The following is a 15943-nucleotide window of genomic DNA, read 5'->3' on the forward strand; positions in this document are numbered from 1 at the left end:
CTTGTACCAGGTTTTAGAAAAAAAATCTTTTCTGAGTCAGAGGCTCTTTTGACAGACTAATAAAGCCTTTGGATGCTTTCTCAGAATAATGGTTTGTTGCCCATAATTGAATGGAATGCTAAATATCAGTTATATATTTATGAAAAGAAAGATGTAAGTCTTCTCTCACCATTCCAATTTATTCCCAGATCCCTTGGGGGTTCTTGGACCCCGGGTTAAGAACCTCTGTTGTAGACAATGCCATCCAAAAGCTTACTGTCAAATTGCTAAGATAAAACTAATACACATAAACCAAATTCCATCTGAGATAGGCCCAAGAGGAGAATTACATGTTTTCGAAAGAGGTCAGCATGGGGTCCCAGCTGAGGATCAGCTTCTCTGACGAACTTCATCACATCTTCTACTGTCCAAGAGGAGGGGTCCCGGCTGCTCAAGCGTGATGGATCTCGGGATCCCAAATATCGATCAGAACCTATCAGATAGTAATATGAAATATGAAAGTCACATCTTCTGCTTAGTCACACACAAACATGAAAATGTTATAAACTAATAATTACTAATTTACTAATTTTTTAAAAAGACCAGAATTTATACTAAATTTTTTTAAAAGACCAGAATTTATAGATCCAAGAGTATTCATAGACTCTCAAAGTTTAAATGAATCTAAGAAGTCATCTAATCTAAGCTCACATACCTCTATAGGAATTCACTCTATAATATAATTGTATAATGTGACAGCTGTTAGCCTTCCTTAGTTTTAAGGTCTTACTTAAGTGATGGAGAACTCTTTAGTTTCCAAGTCAGTTCATTTTAAATCTGAAAAATGCTTTTTAATACTTGGAAATTTTTCTTTATATCAAACTGAAATCTATTTTTCTGTAATTTCTGCCCTCTGGAATCAAGGTGAGCAAATCTAATCCCTCTTCTACATGACAATCCTTCAAATACATGGAAAAAACCTGAACGTCAACCAAGTCTTCTTTTCTCTAAACTATGTATAATACTCTTATATGGTCTTTATCATGAAGCTGAAGCTTTTCATTACTCTGGTTACCCTCTAGCTTGTCTATCTTAAAAGATCCCTTTGAAGCGCATTCTTTTGAATTTCCTGTGGGAGGATTCCCAGAAGCATTGATTTAAGGCAAAAGGGCTCTTAGAGAAGTCAGTCATAATATCATGCCAGCCTACATTATGATTTGGGACACAGGATCAAAGAAAGCCTTTTACAAATGCAGGTTTAAACAGCTGGTCCAGTTTCCCACAAAAGTGACTCCTCTTCAGGGGGTAACCTATTCCTCCAACTTACTTATTTTTTTTTTTTTTAAAGGGCATCACTCTTCTTCCAGTTAGTTATCAATGCAAGCTCTTGCAAGGAGGGATTGCTTCATTCTTTGTATCTTTTTCCCCAGAGTGACACAGTGTCTGGTGCTTAGTAGTAAATGCTTAATAAATGCTTATAGACCAACTGATTGATGGAGTTGAAAGGGATCTCGAGACCATCTAGTCCAAATCCTAATTTTATAGATCAAAAAACTGAAGTTCAGCGTAGCGAAATGATTTAGATAAATTTAAGCATCTTGATTTATGAGAGGAATTATGGCAGGTATAGCCTAGAAGTCAGAATGATACATGTTTAGGTCCTCACTCCAGCACATTCTGAGTGTGCAACCATGAATGAGTTACTTAGCCTCTCATTGCCTCAGGCAATTCTCTTAAGATGCTAAATCGCAGTAAATTGCAGATGTTGATCTGCATTGGTAGGAGATTCCTATACCAGAGAAATCATATAGGTCAGGAGTCCCCCTCCCAAAAACAGAAAAGATTGATATCATACTAATAAAGTTTAGGGAATGTCAATTCATATGAACACAACATTCACTTACTTAGTGTCTATTATGTGCAGGGCACTGTGCTAGCTGTTTCTAGAAATAAACCATACAGCCCCTAATGCAGGAAAAGAGAGGTAACTATAATATATAAATATCACATTTAGTCAACCATTGTATGCAGAGTCCTGGAGTTCTCTAACAATCTGAAGTTGATCTCATAGTGAGCTGCTACATTCTACTACTTGATACTCTTTTGTCAGAGACAGAATCTTGGACATCATTGGCTAAGTCTGGAAATACTTCTTGTCCTCTCTCTGGACACTCTTTTCTCATTCTTTACTGCCACTTGCACTCTGCCTTTATAATATCCGTCCAGGTTTTTCCCTATTCTATCAAATGACCTGGTAGCAGTGGTGAAACTAGTCTTTGGCATGTGTTGCAATTACATAGGTGTAATAGAAATAAGACTGTTCCAATGCCTGGATCTGAAGGCTTGGAGTTTGAGCTTTTTATTAGGTGGGTATCTTGCCTAAGAAATCCACTCAGGGCCCTTCAACATCTCCTACTAGAGAAGGAGACAGAGCATCTAGTAAACAGAACAGGTTTGAAATAAGTGTAGGGTCTACTCTGCCCATTCTACCAAGTCTGTTTGAACCTGACCTTCAAAGCACTGAACCATAGAATGTCAGTTTTTTGAGATCATCTAGTCTAATTACTTCCAAACTGTCTTTATTTCAGAATGCCACCTCTGTTCCTGATCTGAGTATGTCAGGAGAGCTCTTAAGCAGACAGTGGGGAACCTTTATTTATCAGAGTTTGAAAACAGCTTGAAATCTCAGCCCCATTTAGAGAAAGGTCTGTTACTCAACTCTATCCCAGTTCCTTCAGTCCCATCAAACATGCCTCCAAAATAATTGTAACTTAGGTATTGGTTCCTATACCTATGCTCTAGTCTTGTTCAAATACTATACTATACTACCACACTATAACATTTCTGGTCCTATGCCTAGAAATAGCAGAAAATGGTATCAAGTGGCTTCCCTGGTTATTAATTTCTAACACAATGGTTGCTATGTTGTTTGAAATGTTCAATATTACTTACTCTTTTGCCAGAAGATTCTTGGTCAATTACCTTTAGTTTCTTGAAAGTATGATTATATTAAATAATTGTCAATTACACATCAAAATTACAGAATAATGAAATTGGACAAGACCTCAGAAACATCTATCCTAACCTTTTTATCTGTCTCACACTCCACATATGAAGAGAGAAATTAGTGATTTGTCCTGGGTCATACTATTAGTAAATGGCATAGAAAGGCCTTTAACTCTGAACTTTTAACTCAAAACTCTGCATTATTCTACAAGCTCATGCTTCCTTTTGGGAGTTCTAATCACTCAGTCATCCCTTCACCATGGGAGAATTTCTAAATTTTGGTTTAACTTGGATTCTTCCTCTTCCTCACTTACATCCAATCAAGAAGTCCTACTAATATTGCTTCTGAAATATTTCTTCAAGAAAAGAACCCTAGCAGTCCCTGACTTTAATATGTTATATATTAATATATTATAAAATTGTAATTATCAAAACAATTAGGTACCAGGTAAGAAACAGGAAGTCAGAATGATACACAATAGTTTAGATACATAATATATGGAATATATGAAATTAGTATTTGATAAGTTCCCAAATGCCCAGATACTAGGGCAACAACTGACTCTTGTCACATTCTCTTGATTCTACTCATGTCATTTAGCGTAAGTCTTTCCAGGCTTTTCTGAAATCTAGTTTCTTGCTATTACAAAAAAGACTGATATAAACATTTTTATACATATGAGTCCTTTTCCCTTTTTTATGATCTCTTTGGGATACAGACAGACCCAAACTAGAGTAGAAAAAATGCTGAATCAAAGGGTATGCACAACCTTTGGGCATAGCTTCATATTGCTCTCCAGAATGATTAGATCAATTCACAATAGTGTCCCAGTTTTCACACATCCTCTCCAACATTCATCATTATCTTTTTTTGTTATCCAGTCTGAGAAGTGTAAAGTGGTACCTCAAAGTTGCCTTAATTTGCATTTCTTCTAATCAATAGTGATTTAAAGCATTTTTTTCATATGACTAGAAGTGGCTTTAATTACTGTCTTAAATTGTCTGTTTGCATCCTTTGATCATTTATCAACTGTGGAATGGCTAGTATTTGTATACATTTGAGTCAATTCTATATTTTAAAAATGAGGCCTTTTCAGTTCCTAGTCTTGTGATAGAAATAGCCATCTGCCCCCAGAGAGAGGACTGTTAGGATTGAGTGTGGATCACAACACAGTATTTTTACTTTTTTGTTGTTGTTCGCTTGCATTTTGTTTTCTTTCTCATTTTTTCCCTTTTTGATCTGATTTTTTTTGTGCAGCATGATAATTGTGGAAATATGTATAGAAGAATTGCACATGTTTAACAAATATTGGATTACTTGCCATCTAGGGGAGGGAATGCGGGAAGGGAGGGAGAAAAAAATTTGGAACACAAGGTTTTGGCAAAGGTGAAAATTGAAATTATCTATACATATGTTTTTGAAAATAAAAAATCTTTAAAAAAAGAAAGAAATGAGGCCTTTTATCAGAAACATTAGCTGTAACCCTCCCTTCCCACCCAGTTTTCTGTACTCTTTTAATCTTGACTGCACTGGTTTTGTTTGTGCAAAACTTTTTAAATTTAATATAATCAAAATTATCCATTTTACATATCATAATGTTCTTTAGGGACTATAAATTCTTCCCTTCTCCACTGATCTGAGAGGTATACTATGTCTTGTTCTCCTAATGTGCTTTTAGTATCACCCTTTAGGTCTAAATCATGAAACCATTTCAACCTTATTTTGATATAGAGTGTTAGATATTGGTCACTGCCTAGTTTTTGCCATACTATTTTTGCAGGGAAAAGAATAACTTTAATAATACAGCTGTGATCTGTGATCCATTCATTTTGGAAAGCAATTTGGAACTATGCCTCCCCAAATTATAAAATTGCACCATACTCTTTGACTCAGCAATATCAATAGTAGATCTATACTCCAAAGACATTAAAAGGAAATAGACTCCTATGTACAAAAATGTCTGTACATCTTTTTTTGTGTTAGCAAACAATTGGAAATTGCAGTACTAACTATCAATAGGGAAATAACCAAACAAGTAATGGTTATATGAATGTGATGAAGTACTATTGTGCTATAAGAAATAAAAAAAGATGGTTTAAGAAAAACACTGGAAAAACAGATTCAAAGTGAAGTGGCCATAACAAGGAAGACAATTTGTACTATAACAACAATACTGTAAAGCTAATTAACTTGTTTCTCTTTCCTTATTTTTGATTTTATTTTCAGTTCCAATTTTTTTCCCTCCTTTTACTCACTCCCCCAACCACTGAGAAAGAAATAAGATGCAAAATGATGCAAAATATATTTTCATAGTAACCATGTTGCAAAAAAAAAAAAAAAGAAGAAGAAGAAAAAAAAGAAAAAGAAAAAGAAAGGAAAAAATGCTACATTCTACAGAGTACATCAGTTCTCTATCTGAGATGTGGTGGATAGCACTTTGAAATTATTATGGATCATCATATTGATCAGAATTGCTAAATCTTTCACAGTTGACTACATTACAATATCACTATTGTATACATTGTTTTCTTGGTTCTATTCATTTCACTTTGCATCAGTTCATATAAGTCTGAATTCAGGTTTTTCTGAAATAATCCCCTTCATTATTTCTTATAGCACAATAATATTCCATCACAACCATCATAATTTAATTGTTCTCCAATTGATGTATATCCTTTCATTTTTTAATTCTTTGCCACCACAAAAAGAACTGTCATCAGTATTTTTGTACATATTTTTTTTTTTTTCCCAAAGAAGATCTCTTTAGGGTATAGATCTAGAAGCCATATTCCTGGGTCAAATGGTATGCAGTTTTGTAGCCCTCTGGTAATAGTTCCAAATTGTTCTCCAGAATGGTTGGACTAATTCACAATTCTACAAACAGTATATCAGTGTACCTAAAGATAATCAACTCTGAAAGACCTAGAAATGCTGATGAGCACAATGAATAACCCACAATTCCAAATAACTCATGATGAAACATGCCATTCACCTTCAGATGGCTAACTGATGGACTCAGAGTAGAGACTCAGAATGAAACATATTTTGTTCTATTTCTTCCTGTTCCTATTTTTGGACATGGCTAATGTGGGAATTTGTTTTTTGCCAGACTATACATATTTATCATGGATTTGATTTTTTCATCAGTTCAAAGTGTGATGAAAGAGGAGGAAAAAAAGAAAACTCAGAACTGAAAATAAAATTGAACTAAAAATAAAAACAATTCAATAAGCACTTATTAAGTACCACTTTATATCAGGTATTGGAGATACAATGACAAAAATCCTACTGAAATGGAATCTCCTTTATAAAGTGTTCCTAGAACTTAAATCGGTAATGCATTCCCCAGCACTAAACTCACATAGTACTTTGTACCTCTTATATACTAGTACTAGTACACACGCGCCCGCACACACACACACACACACACACACACACACACACACACACAGATATGTATCATTTATTTCTCTATTATAGCCTTCTATAAACTATCAGATCCATGGGGATCTGATTTTCTATCAGGGAATGATTTTCTAATCATTCCTAGCACAGTAGTACCACCACATAGTAAGTAGTTAATAAAAGACACTAGGCTAAGTTATCACAAGCCTCACCTGCAGATACTGTGTAGACTCCAGAATTGGCAACTTAATCTTTTGTCTTTCACCTTCCTTGGGGCATCCTCAGAGTCAAAGCTGACATATATGGAGGCAGGGCACAGGGAGGAAGCAAAAGCAAGGGCTCCTCAACTATTACTAACATGTCACAGTACTCTTTCCTTTCCAAAACCCATTTACTCCTTGGTTTAATGTCTCTTATTAAATACCTATTATGTACCAGGCATTATTCTAGGTGATGCAGATTAAAAAAAAAAAAAGGTGAAACAATCTCTCCTCTTACGCAGATTATATTCTATTAAGGAAGACAATAACTGTGTGTGTGTGTGTATGTGTGTGTGCATTTGCGTGCTTGTATAACACATACAAAATAAATACAAGTTACAAGATAGGTGGGGAGAAAGGAACCAGTGATTGATGGCAGGATAAAAGTTGGGGAGTAAATCAGGAAAAGTTTCATATAGAAGATGATTCTTCAGCTGTTGTTTTAAAGAGAGAATTTTATTAAGTAAAGATAAGAAAGGAATACATTCCAGGCATGAGAGATAATCAGTGAAAAGTCAATGAGACAGGAAATGGAAGTTCCATGTTTAAAGAACAAAAAGGTCATTCTATTTGAATTATAGGATGCAGAAAGGGGAGTGAGATATGAGATTGGAAAGAGCTTGAGTACAGTACATAAAGAACATTAAAAGCAAAATAGGAGAGCTCATATTGTGTTCCAGAGACAAGAGGGAACAAATGGAACTTTTTGCCTGTAGAAAGCAACATAATAGAACTGAATTTTGGATCCTAGATATTCTTCTTATGGTCTTGAATAAATCATTTAAAGATTAGAGAAGGAGGAACTTGAAATATAGTTGGGAAACTAAGATGGTAACCAAATGAACAGAGAAAAGGGATCTGATCTAAGTGAATGGAAGGGAGAAAAATCAAGATATGGTAAATGATTGAATATGTGATAGATCATAGAATTTAGAGTAGGAAGAATTCTTCCAACTCAATCATTTTACAGATTAGGAAAATGAGGTCCAGAGCATTTAAATGATTTATTCAAGACCATAAGAAGAATATCTAGGATCCAAAATTCAGTTCTATTATGTTGCTTTCTACAGGCAAAAATATGATCCCCTTTGCTGTGAACAGAAGACATGGAAAAGTTCTATAATATACCTGAAAAAATTCAATAAATTGGTGGGGGAGGTAGGAAATGATATACCACATAGGAAAAACATTGGGTTTTATAGTCTTAGGACAACAGGACGCTAAACACTGACCAGGAAGAAAATGTGAAGAGATCTTTTAGCCTAACTGCTTCATCTTTGAGATACTGACATGGAGTCTCAGAGAGTGATTTCTTTGAAGTCATGTAACCTGATCCTAAGTGAAGCACTCTTTTCATGACTTTGTTTTCCTAGCTCTGCTATTTGCCACCTATGACTTGGGATATTTTCCCTCTCTGGGCCTCAGGTTTTCTCTTTTATGGAATGAAAGGATTAGAATGGAATGATTTATAATAGGGTCCCAGCTAGTTCTAAATGCTAAGATTGTATAATTTCCACACTCTAGCTATATTAATTTCTTTTGCTATTTTTGCAGATAACATTTAGAGATTCAGATGGAGGTTTGGAGTTTCCCTAGGAATCAATGAACCCAAAGTGTCCCGAAAACTATGCTATAAATCCTTGTTGAGCTGTGGGGCTCTTAATGATTACGTCCTAATAACTTACAAGAGGAGGCAGAGCAACGATGGCAAAAAGAAGGCAAAGATTTGCTGAACTCTCCCCCAAACTGCTTCTTCAAATTCCTTTAAATAATGACTCTAAACAGATTTTAGAGCATCAAAACCCCCCAAAAGATGGAGTAGAACATTTCCTTGTTGAAGACAACTTGGAAGATCAGCAGGATACGTTTATGGCATAAGGGTGGGAGTGCAGTGTGCAGTTCCAGTGTAAGCTGCGTCAGCACAGCCTCAGTCTCAGCCCTGGATCCGGCCCTAGCACTCCAAACCATGAATGGGCCTTGGGCCTCTGAATCAGTAGCAGTACTGATGGTTTCCAGATTCTCAGCACAGAGACACCAAAAATGACTTGGAAGATCAACAAGAAAAGTCTGTTTGTAGAGTGAAAAGACCTTGAGAAACCAGCAAATGAGGAATAGGTCTGGATGATGGCGACAGTGGCAGCTTTTGGAGACTTCAGCTCACAGTAAATCTTTTGATAGCACTGGAGGACTCTTACTTTAGCACACTAGATCTTATAGTTACAATGGGCCAGGGGCAGAAAAGAGTGCTTGTGGTCAGGTCCCTAGAATGATTTCTAAAAATAGTTTGGGACAGCACCCTCCACCTTAGAAACAGAGCCCTACTTTAACAGAGAGTTAAAAGCCAAATAATAGGCTGGGAAAATGAACAGATCATAGAAAGTTACTATGGTGACAAGAAAGATCAAAACACACTCAGAAGAATATAAAGTCAAAGTTCCTACATTCAAAGCCTCCAAAAAAAATAAGAATTGATCTTAGATCATGGAAGAGAGCAAAAGGGATTTGTAAATCAAATAAGAGAAATAGAAGAAAAATTGGGAAAAGAATTGAGAGGGATGCAAAACCAAAACCAAACCAAACCACACCCATAAAAAGCTAATAATAAAAGTGTCTTAAAAAAAAAACAAAATTTGCCAAATGGGATAGGAGGCACAAAGCTCATTGAGGAAAATAATTCCTTCAAAGTTAGAATTGAGTAAATGGAAGCTAATGACTTTATGAGAAATCAAGAAATAATCAGATAAAACTAAGAATGAAAAAATATAAAATAATGTGAAATATCTCACTGGAAAAAAACAATTGCTCTGGAAAATAGATCCAGGAGAAATAATTTAAAAATTATTGGTCTACCTGAAAACCATGATAAAAAAAAGCCTCGATATTATCTTTCAAGATATTATCGAGGAAAACTATCCTGATATTCTAGAATCTGAGGGTAAAATAGAAAGTGAAAGAATCTACTGATTACCTCCTGAAAGAAATCCCAAAATGAAAACTCCCAGGAATATTATAGCCAAACTCCAGAGCTCTCAGGTCAAGAAAAAAATATTGCAAGCATTCAGAAAGAAACAATTCAAGTATAGTGAAACTACAGTCAGGATAATATAATATTTTAGCAGTTTCTACATTAAAGGATCTGAGGACTTGGAATATAATATTCCAGAAAGTAATGGGGCTAGCATTACAACTAAGAATCACATATCCAGCAAAATTGAGTATGATTATTTAGGAGAAAAGGTGGACATTTAATGAAATAGAGTATTTTCAAGCATTCATGATGAAAGACCAGAGCTGAATAGAAAATTTGATTTTCATATATAAGATTCATGAAAAGAATAAGGAGGCAATCAGGAAAGTGATATAAGGGACTTAAAAAGATTTATATGTTTACATTCTTACATGAGAGGATGATACTTGAAACTCAATAGCGTTTTCTCATTATTATGCAGTTTGAAAGAGTATATATAGACAGAGGGAATAGGTGTGAGTTGATTATGAGGTAATGATATCTAAAAAAATAAAATTAAGGGGTCAAAGACGAATGTGCTAGGAATATGGGAAAGGGAAAGGTGGAATGGCATAAATTATCTGCCATAAAAGAGGCAAGAGAAAACTTTTACAAGGGAAGGGAAGGACTGAGTGAACCTTACCCTCATAAGAATTGGCTCAAAGAGGAAATAACACATACATTCAATATGGGTATAAAATCTGTCTTACCCTGCAGCAAAGTAGGAAGGGAAGAGCATACTGGAAGAGGGGGAGGGGGATAGAAGAGTGGCTATTTTGGGGAAGGAGATGGCTAGTAGCAACACTTTGGAGGAAGGTCAAGGTGAAAGGAAAGAAAGAACAGAATAGGATAGCAATAGTAATTTTGAAAAGAATTTTGAAGCAAGTTTTTTTTTTTTTTTTGATGAAAGCTTCATTTCTCAAATATATAGAGAACTGAATCAAATTTAATTTTTTTTAAAAAAGAGCCATTCCCTAATCTATAAATGATCAAAAGATATGAACTATGCCTAAAAGGTTATAAAATCATGTATATCCTTTGACCTAATAGTACCATTAATAAGCATGAATCTCAAAAAAGATTTTTTAAAAAATGAATAGGATCTATATATGAAAAATATTTATAGTAGCTCTCGTGTCAGGGCAAACAATTGGAAATTGAATGGATGTCCAACAATTTGGGAATGGCTGAATAAATTGTGGTATATAATTGTCATGGAATATTCTTTTTTTTTTTTTAGTTCAATAGTATTTTATTTTTCCAATTAGACGTAAAGGTAGTTTTCAACAATTAATTTTTGTAAGATTTTGAGTTCTAAAATTTTTTTCTCTCTCCCTCCTTTCCCTAAGAGACAGCAAGCAATCTGATACAGGTTATACAAGTACAACTGTTTTAAACATATTTCTGTATTAGTCATTTTATGAAAGAAAAAAAAAGGGAAAAAAGCAAATTAAAAAAAAGTAAAAATAGTATGTTTTGATCCACATTCAGTCTCCATATGATTGCATATGGATGCAGATGACATTTTCCATTCCAAGTCTATTGGAACTGTCTTGGATCAGTGTTTTGCTGAGAAGAACCAAATCTATAATGGTTGATTATCACATAATCTTGCTGTTGCCATGTATAGTGTTCTATTGGTTCTGTTCATTTCACTTAGCATCAGTTTATATAAGTCTTTCCAAGCTTTTTGAAATCAGCTTGCTAATCAGAATATTATTGTTCTATGGGAAATGATGAACAGGATGCTCTCAGAAAACTCAAGAAAGTCCTCCGTGAACTCAAGCAAAATAAAATGTACTATGTATCAAGTAATAGCAATGTTGTGGGATGATCAGCTATGAATGATTTTGCTATTCTGAGCAAAACAATGATCCATGGCTATACTGAAGGATTTATCATAAAAAATGCCATCCATATCTTGAGAAAGAACTGATTGTGTTTGAATACAAACTGAAGCATACTCTTTTTATTTTTTTTAACTTTACTTTTCTTGAGTTTTTTTGGGGGGGAATGGAGATGTATGTTTCTTTCACAACATGACTTTTATAGAAATATTTTGTATATCTTCACATGTGCCCTCTTAAAAGGGGGGGGGGAGGAAGGGAGAGAATCTGAAACTCAAAGTTTTAAAAACAAATGTAACCAGTAAACTCTTTGAGTAGGTAACAAGTTCTTTAAGCCTCAACCATAAAATGGAGAATGGAATATTATTTTGAAAATGAAATGAGATATCAATAAAGTACTTTGTAAAATGTAAAGTTCTACACAAAAGAGTTACTATTATGCAAGGTAGATCCATTTCAGACTCTATACAAGGGGACTCTATCTAAAATACTGTGTTAGGGAAATTGCATAGTACAAATACTAAAAAGAATAAAAGTCCTATTATATTTTAGTAGATACACATATAATGTGCCTAATATATCAAAGTACCCATACTCTACTTATTAACCCATTGTCTACCACTGTTTTCTCACAGAAAGGGAACAAAGACTGTTTCTGCCTTGTAGGTGAGGTTCCTGAGGCAGTGACTGACTTATTACACTGGGGCATTGGCTCTGAGCCCACCAGAAGTTGCTTCTTAGCTTTGCTCATTTTTTGTACTTAGTCTAATTCTACCACGTATCTAGTTGGGGGTAACTATTATTTCAATTCCTGTTTTATGATTCAATGTGTTCTAAAGAGCAAGACTACCTGTGATAAATTATGCAGACACATTCCAACTTGTATAAAGGAAAAGCTCTTACTTTAAAGAAGCCAGTCCACCAGGGTACTACAGTGTTCTGCTACTCTCAGCACCAATGGAATAAAGTACTGGCTGGACCTTTAGAGGACCATATAAGATCTGTACTTGATGGGAATATGATTTCTGTCTGACCCTAGGCCTCTGCCCATTAGCAAGGCTATTCTAGTATAAAATGTACCTAACTCTGCTTTTGGAAAGATGACAAAATTTTTATCTATACTACAAAGCAATTGAAGTTCAGCTTGCCAGGAAAATTCATTGATGTAACCAGTGATAACGTTCAATTTCCCCCCCTGCCCCCCTTTTTTCTGAAATGCTGCTACTTTTTTGGGGGGGAGTATTTTGAGTATATAAGGCACATTTTGAATGAGACTGCTTTATGGAAACTCAATCTCAGACTGATATTTTCTTCTGTATCTCAGTAGAGGGCACCAATTCCAAGCAGTTAGTAAAGCCAGTTTGTGAGGGACAAATCCTCAGAGTTTTCCAGAGAGACCAGCTATCCAAATCTAAACTCTTCTGTGGAGGGTGGAGATCAGGTGATCGCATGCCTAACCTGCTGACGGATAAAATCTTTAGTAAGCATTAATCTCCTCTTCCCTGTGAGACTGACTGGTCCTCCCACTGTGACAGATCCACAACAAAACCAGATTTGTATCCTTCCTCAGAAAGGGATCCAAAGCAAAGCAGTGAGGATGACCTCCAGGGTATAGAGGATTCAAACTGGGGTTACTCTGAGAAAAAAAAACACAGATCTGAATACATAACACACCCAACTCAGATTTTGGTAGCACTTTGAGGTTTACAAAATACTCTAGTAACAACATAGTGAGATATTTAACACAAATGATCTCTAGTCTCCAAACCCAGCCCTCTTTCTACTACTTCAGGCTGCCATCACTGGGATGCAAGGACAGAAACCTCTGTGATTTTAAGCAACTTTATGATTCTGAGGGTAGGGGTGCTTGCATATAGTATGCACCTAATTGATGTTTGTTGAATAGTACTGAAAAGAGCAATTTTGAGAAAATCATTTCAAGAGAGAAGTTGACAATATAGTTTATTCAGAAGACACCAGGGCAGGATGCTGGTACTTGTCACAGGAAGAACACCCTAGAGGCAATAAGCCTGAAAGACCAAGGGAGAAGTTAGATCTGTGGCTTAACTGGGCCAAGTCCTGAAGAGAAAAACTCCCTCTCTTAATGTATATCAGCACCTACTGGCAATTAGTTTGATAATTATAAAATAGGGACAATAGTATCTGTAATACCTAGCTGATTGTATTATTGTAAAATTCTAATGAGATAATGCACTGGAAGCCCTTTGCAAACATTAAAGTATTCAACAGAATCAATTAACAATTACCTCAGGCAGAGGAACAAACACTGGGCCTATGATTTCATTAATACAGAGTGCTATCTACTGGGTGAGGAAACTCCCTTAATAGGTCAGGACCAGTTGCCAGGTCTATGACTTAGTCTATGACTAAGAGGTCATATAGCCAGGAAGTATATCCTCGGGGTTGAGAGTAAAAGTCTCCTGCTTCTAGCCATTGCTGGGACCAGGGCTTAGCAGTTCCTTGCACAGTATCTCAAGGTCTCTCTTAACTTTAAAATCAGTTGTATGACATGGGAGACACTGGCCTAGGACTGCCCAGTACATCATGTCCTCATCAGAGAAGGAATTGTGCTCTATGAGCAAAGCAGGATTGAATTAGCCTAAAGGAAATGCAAAATACGCAGAAGCCGCCCCAAATATTCATATTCATTTGTGCCTGACCTGTGGCTCAGCCTTCCAAACTCACTGGTCTGATCAGCCACAGTCAGATACACAGTCAGATTCTAACATGGTGATGTCATTTTGATCCTCTTCAAGAACAAAGAACAACCAATTCAAAGTAGGCATTCAACAGATAGCGAAGGTCTAACTAGTGGCTCCTAGTCCAAGGCAAATCCCAGAAAAGGCAGTATGGGGAAGAGAAGAGGCTGGGTGGGAAAAGTGCCGCCCCCAGGTTAACATCCATCTCCACATAAGACTGAGGAATTCTGCTTCGTTAAATGTAGAAGGCAGGAACTCTGAAAAGGTATACTTAAGATTCAGTATAGTTGATGAGATAATAATTGTCTTGCTAATGATGTATTCACTCTAGTTAAGTACATATATTTAAGGTAATAGGGTGATGTAATAGCTCTCCTGACAAGTTGCTCAAATGTGGTTGGGCATGCTCTGTGTGAGGTAGTGACATGATTGTACTGGAGTGTTTAAAGGAGTCACAGAGGACTCTCATTCTCTCGGCCTCCAATGATCTCAGCCACAGAGAATACTTCAGAGGCCAGACTCCATCATTGACCAGCCATGTACCTGCCTTCTTCACTTCACTCCCCTACTAAGCCTAAGGCCTCGGGTTGATCCCGAGGTCCACCAGAGAGCTAGTCTGGACATTAGTTAAAGGGCGTGGCTCTCAGGACCAGATGAGAAGGCTCTGTAACTCTTCTGTTTCCTCAGCCTATCTTTTCTTGGATGATGGTGTACCTTATACCAGTGAAGAAGTAGATTTTGGAACTAATTTTGCTCAGAGACCCAGAAAGCTTATATATGATGGAACTGAAGTAAGGTAATTCTATAAGATGCAACATGGTATATAGTAGGAAAAACTCTAGATCTGATACCAAAAGAAGTTCAAATTTCTGCTCTGCTACTTACTACATATATGATCTTGAACATGACATTGAAGTTCTCTCCATTGCAATTTTTTCTTGTAAAATTAAAGAGGATTTTTAAGGTCCTAGTTTTAATCTTGTGATCCAAATGAGTGCTATCCCTTTTAAAGGAATACACTTGAGTACTTTTAGAAATCAGAATCTCTGTATTGGAAAGGATATCAGGGTCATTCACTATCTGAACAAAAATTCCTTCTATAGTATCTCCAATAAGTGATGTAACTAAAAATTCAATTACTTCCTGAAAGTTTATTTCACTTTGGGGTAGCTTTAATTTTCTGGAAGTTTCTTTTTCTATCGAGCCCAAATCTGCCTCTCTTCAACTTCTATCCACTGGTCCTAGCTCTTCTCTGTGGCCTCTTCACATACTTAAACACAGGTATCGACTTTCCACCTCTTATCTCCAAATACTTCAAATTAGTCCTTATATGGCATATTCTCCAGATCTCTCATCATTCCTGGCCATTCTCCTCTGGAAATGCTCCAGCTCCGCAATATTCTTTCCAAAAAATCTGCTTGTTCATCCATTAATAGAGGAGAATGTGACTATCACCTTTATAAACATGGTGTCTACAATTTACGGTGCATTTGGAACAACTGCAATATGACTAGAATTAATGTGTAATAGCTAAGGTGATCATTTTGATGGAGACAATGTTCTCCTTACTTTTAATTACAGTGCATCTAATGGAACTGTTTTGCTCCCATTTCTTTAGTGCCTTAAGGTTTACAAGCATGTTTCTCTAAAGTAGTTGTAATATTACTATGATCCTCATTTTACAGATAAAGAAGCTGAGGCTCAGAGACAAAATGTGA

At 35.9% G+C, this 15943-nt stretch overlaps 1 protein-coding gene across 10 annotated transcripts in view; it reads right to left on the reverse strand.

Annotated features, from left to right (window-relative positions):
• Window positions 1–15943, reverse strand: part of SCMH1 (Scm polycomb group protein homolog 1) — a 144655-nt gene that overhangs the window by 3394 nt on the left and 125318 nt on the right. For 7 of the 10 annotated variants that reach the window (XM_031962318.1, XM_031962320.1, XM_031962317.1 and 4 more), the window contains one exon: window positions 330–472. In XM_031962318.1, the coding sequence (XP_031818178.1) occupies window positions 330–472 (143 nt within the window). Of the gene's footprint in view, window positions 1–329; window positions 473–15943 lie in introns of those variants that run through there. The other 3 variants (XM_031962323.1, XM_031962326.1, XM_031962325.1) reach the window with 1 other exon arrangement.

The sequence above is a fragment of the Sarcophilus harrisii genome, chromosome 3 (genome assembly GCF_902635505.1).
Source record: "Sarcophilus harrisii chromosome 3, mSarHar1.11, whole genome shotgun sequence".
In the NCBI taxonomy this organism is placed as follows: domain Eukaryota; kingdom Metazoa; phylum Chordata; class Mammalia; order Dasyuromorphia; family Dasyuridae; genus Sarcophilus; species Sarcophilus harrisii.